Raw genomic sequence first — 27,994 nt, 5'->3', positions numbered from 1 at the left:
TTTAAGGGGGTTAAATACTCACTGTAGGTCTCTGAAAGGCCTTTTATTGAATAGACTTCATTATTGTTAAACCACACACACACAATATCATACCACAGTCAAAATGTAGCCAGTGTGTAAAATCTCCTGCACAAGGGTTTTATTGCATAAGAGGCAAGCCTTGTTTTCTAGGCTGGTGTGACTGTACTACTGGTCATTGCATCAAGTTAGGGGGGTTAACACACCCTGTGCTAATGTGTGCATGTGTAATTTAACAGAGTAATGTTTAAACTTACAGGCTTGTATTTGGTCTTTGAGCTCTTAGTTTGACAGCTGACAGTAAAGTATAAGTAAACACAGAATTGGCAAAACATAGAAAACAGAATTGCTTCATCTGTCGAATCTGATTATACCACAGAAGAAAATATGTAAGCATTTTATATAAACATATTGTATTTTTTTCCCCATCACAAATTACAATTTGGCAGTTGACAAGTTTACATACAACGGCGACAGAGCAGAGACTCCCCATTACCTCATTTTACCCGAGTCGTCACTCTGAACAGACAAGACACCAAACCTGACTGCACATTGTGCTTTTTAAAAAATTGAGAGCAGTTAGAATGCACACAGATGATAAATACAACACAGGCTCATTATATACAGAATACAAAAGATTGTTTTTAAAAAAGGAAGCGTTGAAACACTGGTCAACCAAAACTTGTATTACCACAAGGTCCATTTAAAACAAAAATCTAAACATCTAGTAAGGCTAAAAATTGATTTTCCTTCATCTTAAGTTTTTAAAAATGTTTGAAGGAACAGGCATTTCATACAGTACATATACATGCAATACTGAATTATAAACCTGAAGCCTTTGTAAAACAAAGTTGACCTAAGTAACTTAATTGGCTTAATAAAGTCAGGCAGACATGTCTTTTAAAGACATTTCAAATGTGAGTACTTCAGATACTAATAGCTGCATCATTTTTGTTGCACTGAGTCAAATGACAATTGGCACAAGCGTCAGTGCAATGCATTTACAAGCTGATCTAACAGTTCATGCTACAGAGCCTTATTCACTGTATTTTTAACAACCTGAAACTATTCACTGTATTTTTAAACAACCCGAAACTATCTTGTTCAACATTTTATAAACTAATTCTACATCACTTACAGGACTAGTCTACACTTCATAATTAGGCACCTAAACTGTAATAAAAAGGGGGTTCATTGTTCTTCACATTTGACACACATGGTTTGTTTTTTTTTTCTTCCAGTTTTCCGTAGGACCAGGTTTGCAAAGAAGCGGCAGCAACACAGACTTGACTGACCGCTGCTGGCACAGTTAATGTAGCAGTCCCTCCTACCAGGACAGAGAAGCGGTATTAATACAGGAAGGGAAGGAAGTAGCGCAGGTGGCATTCTCCTGGGCTCTGTGACCTCAACCAGACGCACGCACTTCTGGCTCTGAGTGAAGCGAGACAGGCTGGTAAAAAAAAATGAAAATACAAGCCCCCCCCCCACCCTGACCCCTCACAACTCAAAAGTCCGAGTCCTCAGCAGGGGGGGGGGAGGCTCAAGAGAACAGGTGCCCCGCTGAGTTGTCAGTCTCTCAGATCATCGCCCGGAAGCCGAAGGACAGTGCAGCTCCCAGCGCCAGGCCCAGGGAGAGGAAGAAGGCCATGATGGCCCCAGCTGTCTCGGCCTCCTGCTGAGCCACTTTCCTGAGAAGGGAGACAAAATAAGGCCTGAGACTGCCGCTACGCAAAACGCAAGGACATCTGACGGAATGGAAACAATCATGTGGCAGCTACTAACCATTTTGGGAAAATAAATAAACTGACATCTGTCTTGCGTCCAATTAAAATGTTAAATATATTTTGGACTGATACAAGTGTTAAAGTGTGGCATTACATAAAATTTCAAAAGGTCAGTAGGGACAGTGTAATGCTTTGCGGTGTGGCCGCATTAGCACCTAAAACCTGCATTAACTTCTGATACCCAAACACCATGCATGCATGTATGTACGTATGTATGTATGCATGTATTTGTACTCACTTTGGACCGAAGCACATGCAGAGACTGGCCAGGTAGCCATTACTGAAGGCGAAGATGATCATGAAGATGATGTACCAGGCGTCGTTACTGAACACCACAGGCAGGTAGTGTCTGGGCTGCACGTTACACAGGATGAAGAGTGGCACGAAGATGACGCGTGCACACACCAGAATGGGCAACAGAATGCTGTCTTTCCCAGGCTAGAAGGGCAAGAGAAGACAACAGAAGGACACAATTGTTTATAATCACCATCTTCTACAATCATGCTTAACGCAAGCATGCCTGACCTTGACAAACAACTGAATTGTGTCTGTGTTACTGATGGACTTGAGAATGTTGAGGACTCCTCAACAGTAAAGGACACTTGCTTATGGCACCATTCAGCTAAAATGTCTCTGGAACAATTGGACTACGAGGGGAAAGAATTGCGGACTTTCTCCGATGACTTTCTCATCATTGAGGTTTTGGGAATAAAACCCGTCTGACCTATTCAACTCTGCCAAATGCAATTAGCTCGGCCTTTCAACGGAGATATCACAATCAAACTATACAGCTCCCAGTCTGAGACTCCCAAGAACTCCACATTCTTTGGCATCTCATGCAACTTTCAGAGCAGACCCCACCTCAAGGCCCCTAAACCAATTCTTCTAATTAGATTCCACTCAAAGTGCAGGGGGTTGGGGTGGGTCACCCATGAGACAGATACAACCATGTTTGGAGAGGGGCAGGAGAAACAAACTCTTCATTGACAAGTATGCATGCCTGAGGTTCAGGGAACACATGATCTTCACTCAGCTGGTAGCAGAGCAGTGCAGAGGTTACAAGAGGGGGAGGGGTTCTCGTAGAAACTCATTCCTGGAACGCCTTGTGTGCACTCATTTGACTCCAAGTTCTCTTTCTTTCTTTTTTTTTGTCCTCCCCAATAATGAACACAAAATAACTGTAGATTGAAAACCAAAATATATTCGTGGTCCGTAATTAATTCAGCAAAAAGGCAGCCTTGAGAGATGCACTCGGGGTGAGCGTAAATGGATAAAACTGTTTGGGCCAATTAAGCGGCGGAATTCAGCTGTGCGGTGGAGCTACGTGCACATGTGTCTGTGAGAGTGGCCATTAAGCTCCTTCAGGGGCAGAGGCTAAGGACTGTGTGCTGATCCAGTCACAGGGCGAGCAGCAGGAGGCCAACCACAGTTCTGCCTCAGATTTCCTCCAGTTTTGGAGGAAACATGCTCTCTACCCATGCAATGCCTTAAGCCCAATTCACACCAAAGATTCGCAACGAGATGAAACCGTTGCAGAAAGGAGTTGCAGCAGTGTGAATTAAATGTTGCACGTCGTTGCCAGCTGTTGAAAGCCGTCGAAAAGCATTCACCATGTCTAGTCGCAGTTGCAAGGTTTTAGAACGTTGCAGCAAGTTGCTGGTTTATAGAATGTTGCAGCTCATCTCGTCGCGAATCTTTGTTGTGAATTGGGCTTTACCCTTCTACTTATATATACAAGTTTTAATAGAGAATAAACTGGTACATTTAGTAAATCAGTAAGTGTTTATTTATATGCCACATTTATCAAGCACAACATGTAACCATTGGGTTTTAGCTAATGTAAAGTTAACGTCTGATAAATGCTTGTGTTCATATCAGCAGGATCAAGTCCATTTAAAACAACCACACGCCGAGATACCACCAACTGAATGTTCCAGAATCTTTTCTTTTTCCTTTTAATAAAAAGATCTGTTCTAGAAGGAGAGATGAGAGCATGGAAAAAAATCATGTTGTTAACATTTGCAGGGTTCCTCTTGGGCGTCATTACTCTGTCTGAACCAATTGACCCCAAGGCAGAGCAGAGGAAATGGCTTTTAATCCACCCAGCAAGCTCGTGGAATGAGGTTCAGAGAACAGATGTTACGTGGGATTCCACCAAGAAAAAAAAACGAAAAAAAAAAAAAAAAAAACACCAAAACAAAACAAACTTGCTCTATGGGGGGATTTCTAAGAAGCCTTTACTTTGTGCCTCTCAAAAATGTACACACACACACTACTCACCCACATACACACAGCGGTCAGGCTGCGTCCGGCCCAGTCCATCACATTGAAGAGGAGGAAACAGGACACGGGGATGAAATAAGTTTCTGACGAAGAAAGAAAAACAAACAATCACCTTAGAACAACTGAGGCTGAAATGATGACAATCAGCAAAGAGAAAGTGCTTCTGAGACACAAAGACCAAGACACGAGCACACACACGCACACACACGCGCATGCACGCGCACACGCACTCTCCTTACCCCAAGCACCAGGCTCAGCTACTGTGGTTTTCACGTCCACAGTTACAGCAGGGAATGTACCGATGGTGACCGCAAAGATGCAGCACACAGATAAAGCCATGACCCAGATCTACAGGTTAGAGACAACAACAAACACATAGACATGAATCTAAAGGAGGCCTTTAACATATGATATAATGGCAGAATATTATCTGTTAACTGGCATGATGCTGATATTACTAGACTCCTGAATCCCTGGTATTTGACCCAAATAGGAAAGTCATGACCTGCCTCGACTTGATCAGACTTAATACACTTTAACACACTCTAGCCCTCAAGGTGAACACCACACTATTCACTGTGTGCATGCGCTGCTTCAGCTCTCGCAGACAATCATCTTAGTGTACGGATGAGGGAAAAAAATAAATACAAACAAGTCTTCCATGGTGAATGTTGTACCTGCTTAAAGATGGCGAACACAGACACAGCTGGCTTGCTTTCTTCATCGGTCAGACTGACCACAGGCCTTTTCTCTGCAGGGCCATCTGGGGAGGGGAGGGGGAGACGAACGAGACTCAACATGGAGATAAACGTCTGCAGCACAAGCCTAAACATGGTGGCCCTGACGCCCAGTCTGGATGAGAGGAACACTGAGAGTGTTGTGTTCTTGTTGGTGGTAGAGGAGGAGAAGCAGCATCATTACAGTCTAGACTATGGGAACACTGGCTCTCCACTCAGAAACCACAGGGCAGGCAGGAACTGTACTGTAAACAGCTCAGCTAACCCTGGTTTGGGTGTGGGGAGCAGGGGTAAGTTTGTGGAGGAATGAGAAGGCCATACTTCCCAGTGGTGTGGGGGTGTGGGGGCTGGTTCCCCAAGCTATTTAATTAAAGACATTCTTTTTGGCTCATGGGATAAACCACACAAGAAATTATTTAGATGTTTACTAGTGCTGAAAGAATCTATAGAGAATTCATGGCCGACTTATACCTTTCTTCAGCAGATCCATCTTGTTCTCTTCGTCACTAGTAGGCCGTGGCCCACTGCTCTCGGCATAGTACTGGAAAAACTCCTGCAGTGGACACAACAGGAAAGAGTTGTTCCAGGAAAATTCTTTTTAATAAGTCAACATCTTTCAAGTTAATACCCCACCCATAACCACACAGTACTGGCATGCGGTCAATGATGGCACATATAAAATGAAATATGAAACGGAATGAAAAGTATGACTCTCCATTGTTTAGTTAAACATTGCTTAAGTATGTGTGTACACAGACCCCAGATGAGTTAAATGCAGAGGACAATATTCCTTCAGGACAAATAAACCCACTCGACATCCTAGATCCCTCTTTGTGAATTTCTGACTCATCGTCCTCATCCTGCATTACAGTCTAAACCAGCGCTGGTCAAATGACTCACAAACCGAACATTTCATACCATTTTGGGCAGGGCGAGGTAGGAGAAGATTGCCAACAGAATGACAACGCAGGCGGTGATGAAATATCCAAAGGAACTGTCGTTGAGGGCAGACCCAGCTGGAAACAGAGAGGGGATACAGGTCACAACCCTGCAGGGTCCTTCACTGCCAAGGGGTTTAGAAGGGTGTCTACAGCCACTTCTAAATCTTGATTTTTATCCAACTCTGATGGAAAGTGTTTCCTGTTTGTCTGGCTTTGTGTAGTAATTGAACTACCACGTAAGGATGCAGTACTATGGTAGTGTTGACAAAGAGAGTCAATTAATTGACAAATACAGTAAAAAGCTAAAAAAAAAAAACAGGTTGTTAGGACAAGGTATACACACATGGCTAATTAGGCTTCAGCATCCCTTAAAATGAGGACTACCCTCAATGAACTTTAGAGAAGAAATAAATAGTAATTAATGAATTACTTTGTGGTTTAATAACAACCTTTGTGTACTAATATGGTGTCTTATTACGTGTAATGGGAGGCACTTACAGGCCAGGGCACAGATCATGGAGAACGCGGCGAAGGTCCCAGCGAGGCCTTGGCCACTCATGATGGGCGTGGTGTACGAGGCAGGAAGCATTCCCGCCAGGCCAAAGAGACTGCCCTGCAGAACGGCGCCAAAGGCTATGGAAGGGAGTACATGGACACAAGACTGAGAACATGACCGCACAAGGGACTTAAGATGTGAAGTGTGAGAACGCAGCATGGAATAGCAGAGCATGAGCAAAGGAAGGTGAAAGTTCATTTCCCAGTTTTTCATCTCACTCCCTTTCAAGGCTTTGCTCCTTAGTTTGAGTCTCTGCCCAGGGAACCTGAACATCATCAACAACCAAGCTTATCTATGATCGCAATAAATTTATCTAGGACTCCTCTCTTCCTCTCAAGAGCTGAGCACAACCAGGCACAACCACCAACAGGCACTTATCTGAACACTACTACAACCAGGGTTGGAAAATAATTCTCCAAAATGGGAGTATGTACTAGTCACTAACAGACAAATGGTCAAATTCACCAGCCACTCAATAGTAAATGATTATTTTGTGACCAGCAAATGTAACATTTTACCAGCATTTGGCTGGAGCTAATTTCGGTACCCGACCACAACCCATCACTGAGCTGGACATAACCACAACCAGGGACTGCAGGCTGTGTGTGTGTGTGTGTGTGTAACAACCAGGCCAGCCTGAACACTGGAGCATGGCAGAACCACAGGAGGTCCCCTGGCCTGCAATGACACTGGCCTGGCCTGATTAAAACTGAGGGGCTTGGGCTAGGTGCTAGGGCCTGTGTGAGCCATCTGGCCAGCATACAGGGCATATGGCAGGGATACAACACAGTAAAGCTACAGCTACAACATGCCTCCGGACAGACACTCACAGTTTATACAGACGATCTTGATCATGGTGAGCGTGAAGAACGGCACCGGGGTCACATCCACTTTGACCAGGATGGCGGTCATCAGGAACACCACCAGGATGACCGAGAGGCAGCCGGAGATACGCAGCTTCTGAGGGATCCTGACCAAAAAGGAGGACAAGGAGGAGGAGGACGAAGAGAGAGAGTTGTGAGTAGAACATTCCTGGGGAACTGTTTATACAGGGGAGTGGAGCGATCAGAGATCCCTGGCAATCCTTCCCCGTACCCACACATAATTAAAACAAACACGGCCCCAAGAAACGCGAGCCTCAAACGGGGTGGGGTGGGGGGTGGGATCATATGGCTCCATATGTGGACTCCAGTCTCACGCAAACCCACCTGGACTCACAGAGCCCTCACCCCAGGGACACGACAGACCCCTGAGGAGCTAAGGAGGAGGTGCAGATGGGTGTGCAGGGTTTAGAGGAGTACGTTTAGGGTCAGGCACGCATTCAGGGCAGCAGCAGCAGGAGGAGGAGAACAGAGGGAGTCATAGTGAGGCGAGACCAAAGCAGGCATGAGGTGCAGGGGTCAGTGGGGTGAGAGTTGGAAGTGGGACAAAGTTGAGATAGGCAGAAAAGTAGATAGGCACTTAAAAAAAAAAAAAAGTCAGATAAGACTACTGACAGTGGATTTTTGGTATTAATGCAGAATACAACAAAGTGATGAAGCAATGGTGACTGTAAAATGCATATCAGATATGGCCAAATTAAAATTCCTTTTTTGAAGCATTAAACAGAAATTCTTTTAATTAATACTGATGTTAATGTGAATGAGCAAGTCGGAGAACAGGTGAGCTCTTGCGTACCTCTGGTGGATAAAGGAGTTGAGGCAGGTGAAGATGAGAAGAGGCACCATGGCACAGAGCGTCATCACATTGCTGAACTTCGCTTGTAAGACATTGCGGCCGTCTCCTTCCACAGTGACATTCAGCGTACCATTACCGACTGCAACTGGTGAATCCTTCAGCCGCTCCACAAAATACTTCAGAGAAGAGCAAAGATTGATCAGTTATAAAAATGACACAGAGATTAATCATCAGTTCTAAAAATAACACAAAGATTGTTCAGTTGTAAAAATACTGCAAAGATCGATCGGTTGTAAAAATAACATAACAAACGCAAAGACTGATCAGTGCACATCTGTACAGCAAGAGGAAGAGACAAAACCCATCATGGCGTGTTGTGCCTCAGGTACTCAAGGATGATGATAGGAGACAACTTTTTGAGCAATGTTTCCGGGCAACCATATGACTCTTTTTTTAGTGTTCTGACTAGATATGTGCGGGAAACTACCCACTGACAATTTAAGATACCCAGATAAAACAAAAGCTGCCCAATATTTCTGTCACATTGCTGAAAAAGAACACCCTGGGTACCATCGCCCTAGCAGCTGCTACTGATTTCAAGGTTGACATCTGTACAGGTAAGGGGAATATCTGTTAACAATACCATGGTTGCAGTCATAAAGAAGTTCCATGGCAATAGAGTTCCAAGTCCCAGGATGAAAAAGATGATCCAGACAGCATGATACCTGGTAAGAGTTATGACCGCAAATTACACACAATACAATCAATCACACACTCACAGTTTATGCAGACAATACCCACTTACGTGAATATTTGTAGTGATGTGATATACTTACTTGTCTCTTGGAGTGGTGAAGGCAGTCATTTTCGTTTTTTCTGGATGTGGTTGCTCCTTGGGCTATTCACTGATTGGAATCAAATCTAAAACAAAAACACATAAATAAGTCACATGCACTTTCTGACCAAACACACACACGCTTTCACCGTTTCCTCACTTTCACTGTTTCATTTATATCCTCTTTCACAAAAGTCCACATGATGCAAGAAACCAATTTGGGTTAGTAAAAATGAATATAAAAATGACAACTTCAGCTTTAAAAGATGAGACATCCCAGTGTCGATTCCCAGTTGTCGTCCTCATAGAACTGTGAGTAATAGTATTCCAAGTGTTATAGTATAGTAATAGTAATAGTATTCCAAGTGTTATAGTATAGTAATAGTAATAGTATTCCACACAACTCCACCTCAGTTCCCGCTCTTGCTTGTGCAGTGTTGGGTCAGTTGCTCTGGACTCCGGAGCAGAACGCCCCAACCCCCCCCCCCCACAATACACACCCACACCGACCCCATACACACCCGCTCAAAACTAATAACATTTTAATTTATGTCTAAATTCCCTCCCTCGCTGGCAAACACCAAGTACAACAAATCGGCCAAAAAACAAATACACATTGTCTTGGGTTATTGATTCGGGCAGGGACTACTTGTGCTAAAGAATACAAACACGCCGAGGCAGAAATTAATTGAAGCACTCCACGGGCTTCTCACTGTGAGTGTACTCACTGCAGAGGCTTCTAGAAGATTCAGGCTTCTATAGGATGCAGGCTGCAGGCTCCAAACTAAGCTCTGCCTGCCAGATGAATCACATTTATTCAAAATCCTCCAGACTGAGGAACAGGGTTTAAGCTGCAGCTGCGTCAAAGCTCTGTACTTACGCACCCCAGATAGATAGCGTGCACTACCATCTCAATCCCACAGCCGGAGAACCACATAACCCAAGGTGACTTTTCAAATAAAAAAAAATAAAACACTCCTCAAGACTACAGATATCTGGAACTTACTCCTGTGATTGATGTTCCAAAGGCAGTGGAGAGAGAGAGATGGAAACTCCCTTGCGTGCACTGACTCCAGATATCCCTGGGCAGCCTCTCCAGTCAGAGGAGACTACTAAAGCATAGGGGCTTAGCCAAGTCAATTTTATAGTTACGAGGTGGTCTAGTAGCCTGCGCGACCCTCAGAGTGGTCCCACCTCCCACCTCTAGCTGTTCCAGTACGTCCACTGAAGGAACGCCCCTCCTGGAGGCATCCTGAGAGCGATAACAGATGCAGCGGGCCTGAGTCTCCCTCTCCCGTCTTCCCTTGGTTAAAGTCAAGTCAGATAGATGGCTGGCCACTTGTGTGCGGTCAAAACTCTTCTTCAGTGCCAGCGCACAAAACATAAGCGTGTACACACACACTCTTACAAAATAACATAAACGTTCAGTTTCTCCCTCACATTTGTGCACTGAACTCACGGTGATCCCCAGGAAATGGATGCTCTGGAGATGTTTTTGGAAGTGACAGAGAGAGAAGGAGAGAGAGAGAGAGAGAGAGAGAAAGAGAGCGAAAGAGAGGGGAAAAAAAGCCCGCCAAGCAAGACAAAAAAAAACAGCGAGAACAGAAAGAAAGAAAAAGAGAGAGAGAGAGAGAGAGAGAGAAAAAAAAGCCTGTCAAGCAAGACAAACGAACAAAACAAACAGCTCCAGCCTGCATCAAACAAAGCATCCTCTACAACCCTATAAAGACAAATAACTCAGCCACGCTGTATACAGTGAAGGACCAGGCTGAGCTCCAGGCATGCAAACAATAGCCATCTTGACAGGCCCCCAGTCCCAGACATCATCTCTATTCTGGGCCTTTTATTCACTATGGAAATGCCCAGCTGCCCAGGAGCTCCATTAGACTCTTTTCCACCACAGGCGATACGCGTGTGCGCGCCTACCGAGGCACATTCACAGACTGCTGAGAACTAAACCACAAATTGAATGATTTTTAATGTTCTCATAATGAAACAGATCCTGTCCCATTCTAGAGAAACTATTGACATGGTCCGAACATGGTAGATCATTCACCTTACCCCTCATGCAGACATACAGTGACATCTCTGTGGTAGACAGATAAATGACTTAACAGTCTTTGATTAGATTTCCATTATGAGATTAGGGGTTAATGTAAATTCTCCAGAGGTTCAACTAGGGCTGTAACGATACACCAACCTCACGATTCGGTTTGTATCACGATTTTTGACCCACGGTTCGATACGAATCTCGATTTTTAAAAAAAAAAAAATTGGTGGGGGGGGGGGGGGGGGGGCTAGACATTTTATTAAATAACATTTTAATAGCCTCCCTTAGAACACCAGAGGATTACAATATAATATATCTATTATTTTATATCCTGATATAAAAATATTTTTCTGAATGACTGATATTTATGACAGCACACTTTATGCAGATTAGCCTATAGCCTAGGCCTACTATTTTTTATTACAACTCTACCTCTTTAATTCAGCTGTCTGGTTGAAGCCTGGAAATATTGTAAACAAAGTAGCATATAGCTTAGCCTATCATAGTCTACTGATTGGACTGTTCAGTTTCCCCATGTGTGTTTAAGTTTCAAGGTAATACTTGTTCTCCTTGGGACAGGCCCTTTTGGGAAACGTTGGTATTGAGATGATCGATCAGTCAACTTCAATGCATGAGTTTTAAACAAATATGTGCAGCATGCTAATGATGCTAAGCGGATTTAATAGTAATTTAGCTAGTCGTCTGATCCTTGCTTTCACGATTGTGAATGTTTTATTTAAGTCGCGCGTGTTCATTGAGCAGGAGAGGGAGGGAGAGTGAGAGGGAGGGAGCGCGAGTGAGAGCGGGGCAAGGAGAGGGGGTTTACTTCTATACTGTTTGGTAAAGTTGCACACATAGTCTACAATGAAAGCAAGGAGAGGTATGAAATTATTATTTATTTATTTATTTGTTTTTGGACAACGTAGGCTACCGATAAGTAAAGCAGGAGTTGTGGGTTGCTTTTGCGGCCGCATAAGCTGCAAAGCACTGCGTGAAACACTAGAAGGGTGTGTCGCGATTCTGCCTTTTCACACCGCGACACAGTATCGTGGATATGAATGTCGCGATTTCGGTTTCGAATCGTAAATCGTTACAGCCCTAGGTTCAACATACTATGGTTCAGCGGGTCCTTGAATGGTAGAGACTTGAGATATCTGAAACATCTAAACTACCACGGCTCAGATTTGAATAAACAGGCCAACATTTTCTAGTAATCTTCAGTCAAAAGGTCACAAAAACAGAAACCAACCATTCTAAACATGTCCTAGAATCAATTCCATACTGTGGGATTCTCTGTTCAGGCCTTGCAAATAGTACCACTTGTTCATCCATTTCCGCTTCAGATCATCTAGCGCCACTCCCCTCACAAAAGAACAATCCCTGAAGGCAAGGTAGGAGAACTGATGAACTGCTTCAACTGCTTCAGGCTTGGACAATGAACCTGATTTATGCCCGGCAAAGAAACACGGCCCACTAACTTTTTACACTTAACCAAACAGACATTTGTTTGAGAAGCATCCACAGCCACACTCAAGATGAGTTACAGTGTCTTTAAACTCCAGAACTGATGAGTCACTGCCACAGATGAAGAAATTCAGCTCAGACGGATACACACGTTTCAAATAAAAACAAATCTATGCATTTATCGACACAATAAATGATTCATTAGACACATTAACAAATACAACATCACAACAAACAGCCTACAGTTACTTTGACATTCTATCCATACGGAAATGTGCTCCCTCAGCTACATTGGGCATCCATGGCCTCTATTACATAATCCTATTATGTTGAGCTTTGACTGGAAATTAGTAATTTCAAGTAATTTCTACAGGATATGATGGTACGGGCAGCGTGACAGTAAATACCATGAGAATATTATGACAAATGGGCTCTTTTACAAGATTTCCTCATTTTGTTTCTTAGGCCTCCTCCCCTACACCTCCACTCTCCTCTCAACCACACAGTTCAGCTGCCAGGTCAGTCACCCCCACACCAACACCAATGCCAACTTCCACCAGGGCCCTTCCAGGGCCATGTGTATTCAAAACCTGCACAACGCAATTACCCTAAACTTTGTTACAACCAATGGAATTTACACAGATACCCCTACATCACATGGTCGGAGTAGAGTCTGATTGGAGGCACTGGGTCCCTGATTGCTGGCGTTCGGTCCATTGAAGCTGCAGCCTCGTGGTGCCAGCAGACTGCCTCTCTCGCAGCAGTAGGTTAGATCTCCATCTCCCAACCAGGGGTGCGTTTCCCAAAACCATAATTGCTAACCTGTTAGCAACTTAGTTGGTTGGCAATGGGAAATTGCATTGCAACCAACAAAAGTTAGCAACTATGGTTTTGGGAAACGTGCCCCAGTTGTACTGCCAGCGAAGGGCTAACATTTCCACTATTCAGGTTGCAGGCCAAAACATGACATGCATGAGATCTGACATTTCCTCTATGGGCTTTTAAGATGGTGCCACACAATAAAAAAAAAACAATCTAATCTTTGTTGATGACAGTTGGCTACCAGGGGCCTGTACTACGAAGCGGGGTTACTGGCTTATCTGGGTAACTTCGAGAGTAACTTGATCACGTGTGGCGTGACTTCCCGATTAACCTGTACTACGAAAGGTGGATATGTTTTAACCGGTATGCTGCCATGGCAATTTACGCTGCATCTCAAACCTGCTCCGAGCAGGTTATGTTTTAACCCAAGGTTTCCGTTAACCACACCCTTTATAAGTACCACCCCTCCACTAACAATTCGAGACAATGTCGGCATACCTGGATGATCCATACGACATTGGAGCGCAAATCGTGAGGGGCTCTCTTCGCAGGGCGAGGGGTTTTAGAGACCACTATATATATATATATATATATATATATATATATATATATATATATATATATATATATATATATATATATATATATATATATATATATATATATATATACACACACACACACACACACACCCGGACGATATTCTCTATAAAGATATAGATTGTCAGCCGAAGGAATTCGTTATCTTTGTCAGATGATCTAGGCATCTCATAAGTCTCTAATGTCACCCGTCATAGCAATGCCCTTACGTGGACATTCATGTATTCCATCTAATCGGTGATGCTGAACATCTGATACTGTATGTCCGAAAATAAATCAGACATAGGCCTAGCCTACAGTATGTTGAACATCTGAGCAAGAATAGCCTAAAATAAAAAATCGGACATAGCCTACAGTAGGCCTAATAAATAAAAAAAATCACCATTTTAACAAACTTGTTGAATTGAATGCCATATTACTGTACCCTGCACATAAAGGCTACACATTTCCACAGCACCAGAATCCGACCGAATGCCTCCCTCAACCCCTTCCATAATCGGCCTTCCACTATTATTTGCGATGGCCAACTCCTATGCTACTGTAAAACACTCTAGTTCAAAGACACCTTTTTCTTGTTAGCTGTAAAACAGAGGCCAAGTGAAGGATATAAGCATACTAGGCCTACATGTTTTCATAATTAAGAAATATTAATGCAAGCTATGACTATATAAACCATTATCCTGAATAATGTGTTTGTGTTTCATTTTCACCTGCTGTCATGTGCGTTTGGCAATGGTGTTGCATCTGAAATGTTCACAGGATTAGGCATACACTAGATCAGTCAATGGGGGCTACTTAAACATTCAATTATCCTATTACTGTAATCTATATGCCCACTTCTAAATTGTGTTGCATCTGTAGGCATTTCTATGAACTCAAAATAGGAAATTTAATTATTTCAACTCATTTCATACATTCCGCAAGCTATTAATCCTCTGTAACACATATTTGAAGAACATGTGGAAATAAAACTTTACTTTTAGGCATTTAGGCTACCCGATCTGCAATACGTTGCCAACAGCCTTGCCTTGCTTTGTTCACTGCCGACGTATTTGATTTTTGTCGTAGAGTGGGTTTTAATTCCTCGTAACTTGTCATAATAATTGTGCATTCCTCATCCGTAAAATAAGGTGATCGCGTCATCACTGAAAGTGGTGACTTGCGCTGCAACCCGCCCCTTTTATGTGAACGCGCACAAACTCCAATTATGTTAACCCCGGCTCAACAAATCAACTTCATAATCAGCATCGTAATACCGATTAACACCACTTAAGATAACCAGGTTTTGTCAACCCCGGTTTAACAAAGTAACCCTGGGTTACATCTGGGTAGGTTAAGCTCCCTTCGTAGTACAGGCCCCTGATGCTTCTGATAAGTAACCACAAACACAAAAATGTAGACCATACATTAACTAGTAGAAAAGTATGCAATGGGGGAAAGAAGCGCCACTGGGCTCCAATGGTTCATCCAACAACAGGTGCTCTTTAATAAGGCGGGTACAAAATACAAATACAAAGAAATCCCGGCAGTAGCTCGTCACACCCAGGACAAAAAACTAAGGCACTCCGTCTTTAGGTAAATGTGTGTTAATATATTTAGAGCATATTTACCTAAAGATGGAGTGCCTTTGTTTTTTGTCCAGGGTGTTACCAGTAACTGCCTGGGATTTTTTTTATTTCTAGAAAAGTATATCTGACCTTAGCAGTGCCAAAGCCAAATGAACGTAGTGATTAAGCACTGGCACATTCCCAGACAGTAGGCTAATCCTTTCCCTATAGAGGCCACAGAGTCCAACATCAAAAAGGTTGGCCTTGCCCCCTGAGAGTATTACATTCTCCCTGTTATACTTCATTGTTTCTAATTTGGAAGTACTAATTGAAGAGCTTCTGAAACCAGTCACAGACTTCATGGTCATCTCTCTTACTCTACTTTTTTACAACTGTTAAAACATATCCTTGATAGTTAAAAAACAGGCCACTAGCTCAATCAGTAGTGTGGTATAGCTGGATGTCCTGCATTGGAGGTGATCGAGATTCCCCTGAGCGACAAAGAAGGTTTCTAACCAACAGCCAACAAACTATGTAACCCCCCACCCCCCCACCCCTTTTTCTGACATGGCTGAGGCGACTTATGTTTTTGTTTTAGTGGGGGTTTTTTTGGTAACTTATTATTACTTTGTATGTGTGTGTTAACATGAACACACAGGACAGTGCTGTTGTGACAATTAATACTTCAAAGGAAATTTTACTAAGTATTACTTATTTTAACCGACAGACACTGCTATCGAGACTACCCCACCTGTCCCCCAATCGCAGGGGTGGATGCTGCTGAAATGGCTTTTCCACACAGTCAAGGCATGCAGCTGATTTATCGTCTCTGGGCTCAGTTTCTTCGAATGCCAAATCTGTGTGAGCCATCACAGCTCCCACGGCACACAAGTACTGCGGATCAGCTCAGCCATCAATCAAAGGACCAACTCTGCTCAGTAGCTCAGTCTGCCTATGGCACGTTGCCCATGTTGCTATTGCCTTTCAAATGATTCCGCACCGACACCACTTCCTTAGACTCCTTAGACTGGGATCACAGTTTAAAAACAATGCAGAGAACTCCAGGAATAGTTAGCTGGGGATCGGTGGCCACAGCATGGGCAAGCACGGCAACCCATGAAATCGGAGCAGTAACCAACCCATCATGCCAGCGAAAGCAGTTAGTTTAGCAGCGTCACCATAGGCCTGTACTACAAAATGAGGTTGCTGGTAACCCAGGTGACTTAGAAAGTTACCACTGAAGTGGAAGTGGTAAAAGAACACTGTACCAAGCATCTGTCGTTTCCACAGTGATGTGTCGTTTTGAGATTAGCGGTTACTCCTTAAGTTACCGAAGGGGTACACAACAAAGCTGGCTTACCCCTGTAACTTTGGGAGTAACTACTGATCTCCAAAATAATGCTTTACTGCATGTATTGCTTATTATTGTTGCAAACTGGTACCTCGTTTTATGAGTAAAGAACATAGTTGTACTACTGTAGAAGTTTCGTACCATTCAGGGCATTATTAGCGGGGTAATTTACGAGATACTAAGTTGGTTCCATTACGCCTGCAGAAAGTCATTATTTTCTGACAGAGTACCAAAAGTATTGTTAAAACACACTACAGAAGTTGAGGTATAACATTTGTGCTGTCAACATAGCTACAGAGTATGTTTACTTGGCCTAGGCTACTCATTTCTGCATTATTCTGGCCTATAAATTAAAGCTTCCCAGTTGTTGTAGGCTACATCCTAAAGTAGGCCTACATCATAATCTGTAGAAAAAATGTGGATAACAGACCTAGCAAGGTGTAAGATATAGTGTAGTTGGTTATCAAGATGCTTAATATCAGAATGGTCCATCCTTAAGGGCCAATCTCAATTCTCTGTTTTACCCCTTACCCTTCCCCTATCCCTTCATCTTAGCCCTAGCCCTTGTCCCTCGAAACCGAGTGGCAAGACATAGGGGTGAAGAATATTCCCCTTGGAAATGAGATACCAATAGCCAACCATAAGGGATGATTGAAACACTTGAATTAACGTAATTTACAGAGATCGTACCACACAAGCTAATATTTTGTCACTAGCAACCTGTCTTCTGTGAAATAGGCCATCATTGCATTTTCAGCTCGGAATAAAACAGTTCAGGAATTATTTCAAAAGCAGAAGCCTATGTTCGTTCGTAGTCTAGGCCTACCTCCTGGTCCGGGTGAATGAAACAGGGATGGGGGACAAAATAAACATTCAGTTTGCTATGTAAACATCCCACAACTCCTTTGATATTTTACAATAATATCCAAATGGTCGTTACTTGACATCAGAAGCAATCGCTGCCTGTAATAGCCTATGCGAGGAGTCGGCAGCAGTAGGCCTATGCAGCATTCATGTCAGACGAGCAGTAAAAAAGTTCAGCGAATTTAGCTGCTGTTGGACTTTACATTTCTGACATGGGATGCTGCCAATTCGTGGGGTAGGCTATATCACACCTGGAAATATGTAAAATGCATTCGCGCAAATAATGATGTGCTGTTAACATTCACAAAACAGCGATTTTTGAAAACTTCCTCATGAAGAACAGGACCTTCAATATATGGTCACAAGATTGAATGCAACATAAAACAATTACCATTTTAATTTTATAATCCTTATTAATGCCAACATTTCATGTCAATGAATCTCTCGGTGTACTTGTTTTTCCGGTGTGAGCAGTCTATGTTGGGTATTTCTCTTACCCCTCGGTTTCAAGTAAGCTCCCGATCTGGCTTGGTTTTAAGGGGTATATACCCCTTGCCCTAATCCCTACCCCTCGATCGAAATGAGAATTGAGATAGCACTTCGTCTCACGTGCACGCGCAAAACTAAGGGGAAGGGGTTAAATAGAGAATTGAGATTGGCCCTTAAGACTCAGTTTATGATTATCAACAGCAACAACACACCCTTTGCCTACAAAGTGTTCTAAGCTGTTTACTTTAAACTGTTTGGCTGTCAACTATCCTTAAACAGAAATTAATAAAACACAAAATGTTGCTTTGTTTGCAGTGAAATACTATAGGCTAGTATATTTAACTACCATTACAGATTCATGGTGCAACAACCTCACTTAAATATCTAAGTTGTATTGAACAATTGTACACATTCCATGTTTTTGGTATAACTCTAATTTGTTTGCTTTTGTCTTTTAGGGACCAGACCAGACCAGTGTGGTGATGACCGTGTATTACATTATGTGTGTGCCTGTCTGTGTGCACATCCTGCCAACCATACATCGCTGACATTAACACGAACATTAATTCCTAAAAAACATGTGACCATATCTCAACATATCTGCACATACCTTTGAACTATAGACATAGATCTGAGATCTACACTGAGACATTCTGAGTATTATATTGTTGCAGGAGGACTATGCCGACAACTATATGAAGCATGCATACATTTGAATCATGTGCTGTGACATCTGTGAAACTTAGCTATGCTGTTAGACCTGTTTTTAGACCTGAGCTGTGCTGTGTGAAAATTAAGATTCTAACCTAAGTTCTGTCTAAAACTGATCATCTGAAGGGCTGAATCTTTTTCTTCAGTCTATATCACCATCAAAAGGGACCTATTTATTACAATTAACTGAGACTTCTAGCTCTTGCTGCCATTTCAGAATTACCACTGATAAATAGATCTGACTTAGGATAATATGATTGGCATTATCAAGTTCTGTATATGTATACACACACACACACACAACTGTGATTTTTTTTTACTTCAAGCTTACATTAGTGTATTCTGAGTATCATTCTGCTGTATTAAAACAAAGAATGTTGATCAATATTGAATTAACAATTTATTTTTACTGACTGTCATATACTCTAAGCTAGCATCTAATCAAGTAAGTGGTTTTCAAGAATACTGGACACGACTATGTAATCTGAATAATCATACTGTAAGTAATTTAATGTTATACACAGCAGCTTTTTTGCATTTACATGCAATGGTAATTCCCTGGAATTGAATTTTCTAGTTAACAAACGTTCATCTGATAAGCGTCTGAAAAGTGAATGGAGTGCATCCAGTGAGGGCAAACAGCCTGCACATCACCCCAGCTGTTCTCTTGAATTTCTCACCAGGACAAAGGCGGCATTCTGGTGCCCTCAAATGTCACCGAGTACATAAATAGAGCCCATGTGAGTAAGCACGAGCATCCGTGTGAGAAAGTTACATTATCAGTTAAAAGGCAATCGCAAAATATGTGAAGCTACATTTTAGGATTTCGACAAAGCAACATGTCCAGTGTCTTGCGTTAAAGTTTCGGCCTATGATACAAATTAACCTATGATACAAATTAACCACAAATTATGACACGGCGGAGGTAATGCACCCAAACGCCAAAAAAAAGGAGGAAGAAGTGGTAGGAGGAGACAGTGTACACGCAAATTGACCTTACGTGCCGGTTTCGCGTCAAAGCATGACAATGAATCGTGCGCCCAATTAGCCGAGTTAGCTATAGGCACACGCGTTTACTTAACCGCAAACTGAGTATATTGTGTATTCTACGAATAACTACTGTGAAGCTACACTTTAACGTTTCGTCACATATGGCATTTAACGTTAAGATAGGTACCAAGTCAATATTAACGTTCTGGTGGTTTAATCGCGTTGAATGGAGAAACTTTGACAACTATGTGAGTTATCGTTAGCCTACCCTAGGGACAGCTTAGAGATATTGTTCCGGTGTGGTGCCAACTTAACTTATCGACCGCTCTGATAAGTAGCAGCTACACCAAAATTAACGGGTAACGCAGTAGCAGCTTTTTACACTAAAGTTAAAATATCCAACAATCAATCTCCCGTCCTCTACTCCATGCCTCAACGCTACTCCAACATGTTGGTCAACTCAAACAGCATAAACTTGAGGCTTTGTGTCAACAACGCTAATATATATATATATATATATATATATATATATATATATATATAGACTACCATCGATTTCAACCAAAACATACCAAATAGAAGCAACGTGTTAACGATAAGTATGTGTAAAAATATATTCGCGCGTAAATACTTCCTTTAGCGGAAAGGCGGTAAATTTATTTTTTGAGAACAGAACCTAGCTAACCTGCCCAAAACCTAGGTCTATATGTCCGAGACTGACTTTAATAAGGATAAAGTAACGTAGCCTAGTACAAGTAGGCAATACTTATTTGTTCCCAGTTTGTGTTGGTAAGATGAATGCGCTGGGTTGAATAAATACAGTGGGTGTGATTACGTTAATCGCAATCATCTGAATTTAAAACTAGCAGTACATATATTTTAGTTTAGATGAATAAAACGACAAAGTAGTCTTACCTATGTGGGGGTTCATCCACCTGCGAGAAAGTCTTTGGTTTCTGAAGGCAAAATCGCGCTGAATAAACGCGCCACGCACATGTTCAGTTTCCATGCAACAAAAGCAGCGAGCGCATCATCATGGGGGACGTCCCACATCACAAGCGTGATCGCCGCCAAGCTACTACATTTGTGAAGATTCGAGATATGAAAGGTTCAGTTAGTAGGCTATATTATGTGGGCTAATTTTGAGATGATTAACCAAATAAGTTTTGGTTTCACGATTAAAAAGATAAATAAAAAAATAGAGTACCTACATTATGTGTATATTGCACTGTCTATATTGTTAGGCCTGTTATAGCCTATAATGCTATGGAACCACATTATTTTTGTGTAGGATTTTGTGTGATTCTGCCTTTAAATTGACTTTTTCTAGGCTGATATAGCACTAAATCATTCTGGCCAGACCACGAGGATCTTAAGAGAGTCCCCTTTGTCCCTTTATGACCCAAGCACACCTGCCCCTGAGGTGTAGGCCAGTGTGATAGCACATTATGGTCTTTTATAAAATGGACAACAGACATGTAAGCATTACAGTGGTCAAAAGGGTGAAATAATTTCAGCAGAATCCAACAACTTGTTGTTCACTCTACAAGTCCCAATAGTGTCAACTTCTGCTGGAATTAAATTTAATGTATTGTATAATAATCTCATATTTGGCATATGTTTATATGTATGTTTAAACAAGTGCTCAATCATTTCTGGATGACATCGTTTTATATGGAACTTGAGGAACACATATAGGGCAATGCTTCCTGTAATGTGATCTGCAGTTATTCTGATCATCTCACTTCCCAGATTTTGAAGTGGACCAGTAGTCCATTCCAAAAATATGCAAGAGTGTACTACCATGTCCCATTGGTAAACTTTGTTAATATAACTAATATAATGGGCAGTGATGCCATGATAGCCTATTTGGGCAATATCATTCTATTGCATTTTAAAATAGCCCTTTTACATTATTGTTTCCCAACTGTTGGTGCTCTTAATTATATCATAAACCTTAATACCATTCCAGTTTTCTGTATATATGAGAATATAAAGCACATAAGCTTTTCCTGTTAAGCAGAGTTTTGTTTGCAGGTGAAACTTTCCACTGGAGAACTATTATGAAGGGAGTGGTCCTCCCATAAAAACTAGGGCTGTAACGATACACCAACCTCACGATTCGGTTTATATCACGATTTTTGACCCACGGTTCGATATGAATCTCGATTTTTTTTTTTTTTTTTTGGGGGGGGGGGGGGGCTAGACATTTTATTAAATAATATTTTAATAGCCTCCCTTAGAACACAGAAACAGAGGATTACAATATAATATATCTATTATTTTATATCCTGATATAAAAATATTTTTCTGAAGGACTGATATTTATGACAGCACACTTTATGCAGATTAGCCTATAGCCTAGGCCTACTATTTTTTATTACAACTCTACCTGTTTAATTCAGCTGTCTGGTTGAAGCCTGGAAATATTGTAAACAAAGTAGCATATAGCTTAGCCTATCATAGTCTACTGATTGGACTGTTCAGTTTCCCCATGTGTGTTTAAGTTTCAAGGTAGGCTAATACTTGTTCTCCTTGGGACAGGCCCTTTTGGGAAACGTTGGTATTGAGATGATCAGTCAACTTCAATGCAAGAGTTTTAAACAAATATGTGCAGCATGCTAATGATGCTAAGCGGATTTAATAGTAATTTAGCTAGTCGTCTATGCGTCCTTGCTTTCACGATTGTGAATGTTTTATTTAAGTCGCGCGTGTTCATTGAGCAGGAGAGGGAGGGAGAGTGAGAGGGAGGGAGCGCGAGAGAGAGCGGGGCAAGGAGAGGGGGTTTACTTCTATACTGTTTGGTAAAGTTGCACACATAGTCTACAATGAAAGCAAGGAGTATGAAATTATTATTTATTTATTTATTTGTTTTTGGACAACGTAGGCTACCGATAAGTAAAGCGGGAGTTGTGGGTTGCTTTTGCGGCCGCATAAGCTGCAAAGCACTGCGTGAAACACTAGAAAGGGTGTGTCGCGATTCTGCCTTTTCACACCGCGACACAGTATCGTGGATATGAATGTCGCGATTTCGGTTTCGAATCGTAAATCGTTACAGCCCTAATAAAAACCCTTGACATCTGAACTCTCACTGTCACAAAGTATGCAGATTCATTTGCAGATGAGATGCTGTTCTTAATTCTGTAACATGCAATAAGTCACAAAGTTATCTGATACACATTTTCATTGGGTGAAGTAGGCCTACACTACAACGCCCACTCAAATCTGAACTGTGAAGTTGTCATAAAGTGAACCGATATGGATATTTTGACAGTACAGAGGGGCTGACAAACTCCATCAGCCCTTTTCCTTTCAAGTCTACACTTGTGTAAACAGCGAGTTTGTGAGTGGTCATAATCTCAGTAGGAGAGACTGGTAGGGTGCCTAAATGCTTCACAAGGGCCAGCAACCTTAAAAAGCCAAATGCAACACATCCCCATTGCGAGAGCTTTGAGCCAATCCCTATGATAACACAAACAATACACCTTTTGCCACTTTTTGCCTATAGGCAGCTGCGATTATCACATACATGTGTCAGTTTTAATTCTATATACAAACTCGATGACTTCAAAAGGTGGCTCACCAGGAAATCTGAGGGGTTTCAGTCCGCAACTGAAGACGTGCCGTACTCCACAGATTGTTAAATCCTTTAACGCAACGCAGCAGCATCTTGAAAACATTACGGAGAGGGCTGGCAGAGCATGATAGGGCTGTTGCTTACCCAATGACTCACTCCAGTCCCTCACAGAGTGGAGTGGAAGGCTTTGGGATCTTTTTGTCAGCATTTGTTTAAAAGTGGACATAATCCAAGAAGTCCTTTGACAGATTAAAATGCAGTATAGAGACTTTGCTTTGTTTCAGATGTCTGAATGTGGACATTTTTTTCTCCTTTACAGTTATATCAGACATACTTAACGTAGTAACATTCCTAAGTGAAGAAGATGACACTGGTAACTTGGTGCACATGTGGAGGAATAACTTTATTTTCCAGCTGTTTGCCAAGCACAACTCTCTACTCTTGCATTAGTCAGAGGCTCCTCTGGATGGAGGGGCTATTTCCAAAACAGTTATTGCCCTCTGACAGCAGTGCCCTTGCCATTGGGCTGCCTTCTTCACCCGTAAATTTGGACGTTTCTAAAATAGACCTGGCTCAGGCCTTGTTTTCATTTGGTTTTGGCTGTAAACGTGTGGCAACAGTGAGGGCAGAGAGAGAGAGGTTATTTGTGTGTATGACATCCATGCTTCCACCTACTCCCTGTCTAGTCTAAAACTAGGTTTCAGTGGTTAGACTGTGACTCTGACTGAAGGAGACCATGTCACACAAACACCCCCCCCCCCACCCCCAGCCCCCTTCCCAACATACACCCATTCATTCACCCCACACCACAAAAACACCCATGCACGTACATGTAGGTCTACACACACAGATGTGCAGCGTAATATTGTTAAAGGAAGAAAAACAGGATGTGGAGGAGAAATAAGTACATTTGTAGTACACAACTATGTGACTGACAGTTGGACACCCTGATGCTCGCTTCGGTGGGAGGCTTGGCCCTATTTTTAAATGAGGAAGGAAATGGAATGGAATATAATGTCCTTCGATGAACCTTTCAGGATGACCTTTCATGAAATTCTTCTGAAACTTTTTTTTAAAGGAAATAATGTGTAAAATCGTCATGACACTAGGCTAGGTTTTTACCACAGATGTCTTTAGTTTTTTAAAGATGATATCACAGTTTTGTTGTGCCCTTTAGTAAGTTTATCTGTCAGCATGCAGCAGGAAGCCATTAAGCAGTAAAAATGTATTTAATGTGCTTAAAAATACTTTTTTACTAGTTCTTTTACATAACTATGCATGCTTTCATATAACTACAACACCATCATGTAGGTTAAGATTTTTAGGGTTAAAGTTGGGATACCCGATAATCCATCCTTTACTTACTAAAGCTTAAACTTTGCACCTTTTCAAAATTCTGCCCTTTCTTCTGGGGTCAGACCCCTTATCCCTTCACATGGAATTTTACCAAGCATCTCACACAAAGTAGGCTACAAGTCCCGCAAACTAAGTCACCTCTTCGGGGAGCACACCTGGGATGTAGAACTTCTTTTCCGACTACACGGTCACTTAACAAATGTTCTGTGCAACAACTATCTTTTTTAACAGTCATTGGTTTAATCAAACTTTGTGAGTAGTATTTCTTTTTTCTTGTGGAAGGCTTTGAAATGAGTTTGAAAGTTTACTTTTTTTTTTGGTTGGCTGAGAGACCCTGGGCCAAGCACAGTTATTTAATTCTTCTCTCTCTCTCTCTTTCTCTCTCTCTCTCTCTCTCTCTCTCAGTCAGAGAGTTGGTCATGCTCAGAGGCACACAGTAGTATCTTAGAGAGCACTTCACATGACAAACCTGGCACGGGACCCAGGGAAAAGTCTATACCCTGAACACTGTGACAATCTCTCCAGCATATGACGTGAAATATGAGCGGCCTTGTCAACGGTCTCCTTCTAATTAGTCCAGTCATTTTAAGCCAAAATAGGGGTCAAGGTTGAACAAATTGCAACACAAGCAAACTTAACTGATTTTGAATCCTCAATATGTCCTGAGTAAGGGAAAAAAAGCTCCGAAGAATCCCGATAGGGGAAAGTTTTGAAAAAGACCCAAATATACCCTATTCATGCGCCTATTCAGTATTTTTCTCACGTGAATAGGGGAAAAAAATTAACCTTCACATATCACCATGAAAATTACTGAGTTGATTACTTACATCAAGACAAACAAAAAATGTATTATAAGTTTTTTGAAATTGTTTGTTAACATGGGCAAACAGGGCATAATGTAATTACGTATAGTTAATTTGTATAAATACCACAACGGAGCTAATAGTCCAGGCAAAGGTCTACCCAAAACTAATTGCAACAGAATTTATTTTCACATTTTTATATTTCAATTGGTGATATTTACACCACAGTAAAAGACCATGAAAATCCAGTTGGTGGAAATATGTTAAAATGAGGGTTGTTTTATGCATTATTCTTCAGCAAATACTGACAAAACTGTAATTAGAATGTTGTAGAATACACATTCTAAAGAATATCTGACCCCATCTAACATTACATGGAATTTTAGAATCTTGCATTGTTGAGGATAGGGCTGTAAAGATACACCAACCTCACGATTCGGTTTGTATCACGATTTTTGACCCACGGTTCGATATGAATCTCGATTTTTTTTTTTTTTTTTTGGGGGGGGGGGGGGGGGGGGGGGGCTAGACATTTTATTAAATAATATTTTAATAGCCTCCCTTAGAACACAGAAACAGAGGATTACAATATAATATATCTATTATTTTATATCCTGATATAAAAATATTTTTCTGAAGGACTGATATTTATGACAGCACACTTTATGCAGATTAGCCTATAGCCTAGGCCTACTATTTTTTATTACAACTCTACCTGTTTAATTCAGCTGTCTGGTTGAAGCCTGGAAATATTGTAAACAAAGTAGCATATAGCTTAGCCTATCATAGTCTACTGATTGGACTGTTCAGTTTCCCCATGTGTGTTTAAGTTTCAAGGTAGGCTAATACTTGTTCTCCTTGGGACAGGCCCTTTTGGGAAACGTTGGTATTGAGATGATCAGTCAACTTCAATGCAAGAGTTTTAAACAAATATGTGCAGCATGCTAATGATGCTAAGCGGATTTAATAGTAATTTAGCTAGTCGTCTATGCGTCCTTGCTTTCACGATTGTGAATGTTTTATTTAAGTCGCGCGTGTTCATTGAGCAGGAGAGGGAGGGAGAGTGAGAGGGAGGGAGCGCGAGAGAGAGCGGGGCAAGGAGAGGGGGTTTACTTCTATACTGTTTGGTAAAGTTGCACACATAGTCTACAATGAAAGCAAGGAGTATGAAATTATTTATTTATTTATTTATTTGTTTTTGGACAACGTAGGCTACCGATAAGTAAAGCGGGAGTTGTGGGTTGCTTTTGCGCCGCATAAGCTGCAAAGCACTGCGTGAAACACTAGAAAGGGTGTGTCGCGATTCTGCCTTTTCACACCGCGACACAGTATCGTGGATATGAATGTCGCGATTTCGGTTTCGAATCGTAAATCGTTACAGCCCTAGTTGAGGAACATTCTTTTATTTTCAAAGAGTGAATTTCTTTGGCTTATTTCAGACTGGTTTGTTGCAGAATTGGTGTCTATTTTTACATTGTGGCCCTTTGAATCAATGGAAATGTTTGTTGAATCTTTAAATAGACCCAAGTGTGTTTTTGCATGTAAGTGTTCCACAATGTGTAATCTGTACAAACACATAGTTAAGCATTATTCAGCCTAGGAAAGTGGTTTTGGTGTTTACGTAATCTGATTTAGAGGTCACTGAAACATACAGTATATCACACTAAAGTATCATAACACATACTCCTCTATTCTGTATAGGCGAATCAAGTGAACAGCTGATACATTTTGGCCTGCACTATTAAGGGAAACAAATTAAACACCCTAAACTATATATTTTCTGAAAGCATATACCCTCCAGAGAAGATATAACACCATTTAAGACATTTCCCATCTTCCTCCATGCCATGCACAATACACTGCCCTCTATTCTGTAAAGGCGAATCTAGTGTAAAGTGGATACATTTTGGCCTATACTGTCCAGGGAAAACAAATTAAACACCATAAACTATATATTTTCTGAAAGCATATACCCTCCGGAGGAGATATAATACCATTTAAGACATTTCCCATCTTCCTCTATGCCATGCACAATACATTGCCCTCTATTCTGTAAAGGCGAATCTAGTGTAAAGTGGATACATTTTGGCCTATACTGTCCAGGGAAAACAAATTAAACACCATAAACTATATATTTTCTATAAGAATATACCCTCTAGGTGAGATATAATACCAGTTAAGACATGTATTATCTTCCTCCATGCCTTGGACAATTTGTTTGTCAAATTTTGCAATTAGTTTTGGGTCACTATACATTAGCTATACATAATTACATTATGCCCTGTTTGCCCATGTTAACAAACAATTTCAAAAAACTTATAATACATTTTTTGTTTGTCTTGATGTAAGTAATCAACTCAGTAATTTTCATGGTGATATGTGAAGGTTAATTTTTTTCCCCTATTTGCGTGAGAAAAATTCTGTATAGGCGCATGAATAGGGTATATTTAGGTCTTTTTCTAAACTTTCCCCTATTGGGAATTATTCGGGGCTTTTTTTCTCTTACTCAGAACATATTGAGGATACAAAATCAGTTAAG

General features: G+C 41.5%; 1 protein-coding gene across 3 annotated transcripts; it reads right to left on the bottom strand.

Moving 5' to 3' along the window:
* Positions 1–28: 28 nt before the first annotated feature.
* On the bottom strand, positions 29–23,409 carry slc29a1a (solute carrier family 29 member 1a). Of its 3 annotated transcripts, none has more exons than XM_076285460.1 (13): positions 23,303–23,409; positions 8,833–8,917; positions 8,640–8,721; positions 7,997–8,172; positions 7,150–7,289; positions 6,262–6,396; positions 5,741–5,838; positions 5,294–5,375; positions 4,763–4,848; positions 4,325–4,433; positions 4,083–4,168; positions 2,041–2,240; positions 29–1,706 (listed from the first exon to the last, which is right to left on the bottom strand). In XM_076285460.1, the coding sequence occupies exons 2-13, from the start codon at positions 8,859–8,861 to the stop codon at positions 1,595–1,597; spliced, it is 1,335 nt and encodes a 444-aa protein (XP_076141575.1). In that variant the 5' UTR covers positions 8,862–8,917; positions 23,303–23,409; the 3' UTR covers positions 29–1,594. The 3 variants fall into 3 exon arrangements, with proteins under 3 accessions (XP_076141575.1, XP_076141573.1, XP_076141574.1); XM_076285458.1 differs by lacking the exon at positions 23,303–23,409 and adding an exon at positions 20,635–20,751; XM_076285459.1 differs by lacking the exon at positions 23,303–23,409 and adding an exon at positions 9,838–9,923.
* Between the last annotated feature and the right edge of the window lie 4,585 nt (positions 23,410–27,994).

The sequence above is a fragment of the Alosa pseudoharengus genome, unplaced genomic scaffold, assembly GCF_046254945.1.
Source record: "Alosa pseudoharengus isolate Yale_2024_CS ecotype anadromous, Long Island Sound unplaced genomic scaffold, YU_APseudo_1.1 YU_APseudo_1.1_scf_15, whole genome shotgun sequence".
NCBI classification, from domain to species: domain Eukaryota; kingdom Metazoa; phylum Chordata; class Actinopteri; order Clupeiformes; family Clupeidae; genus Alosa; species Alosa pseudoharengus.
The sequence above is the reverse complement of the archived record's forward strand: the minus strand, read 5'-3'. Positions and strand labels throughout refer to the sequence as shown.

Excerpts from the sequence above, each read along its gene's own strand:
- slc29a1a (XM_076285460.1), bottom strand. The coding sequence starts at position 8,861 with ATGACTGCCTTCACCACTCCAAGAGACAA. Across the intron at positions 4,849-5,293 it reads GATGGATCTGCTGAAGAAAG|ATGGCCCTGCAGAGAAAAGG; the intron begins GTATAAGTCGGC and ends TCCCCTCCCCAG. Across the intron at positions 1,707-2,040 it reads TGCATGTGCTTCGGTCCAAA|GAAAGTGGCTCAGCAGGAGG; the intron begins GTGAGTACAAAT and ends CTCCCTTCTCAG.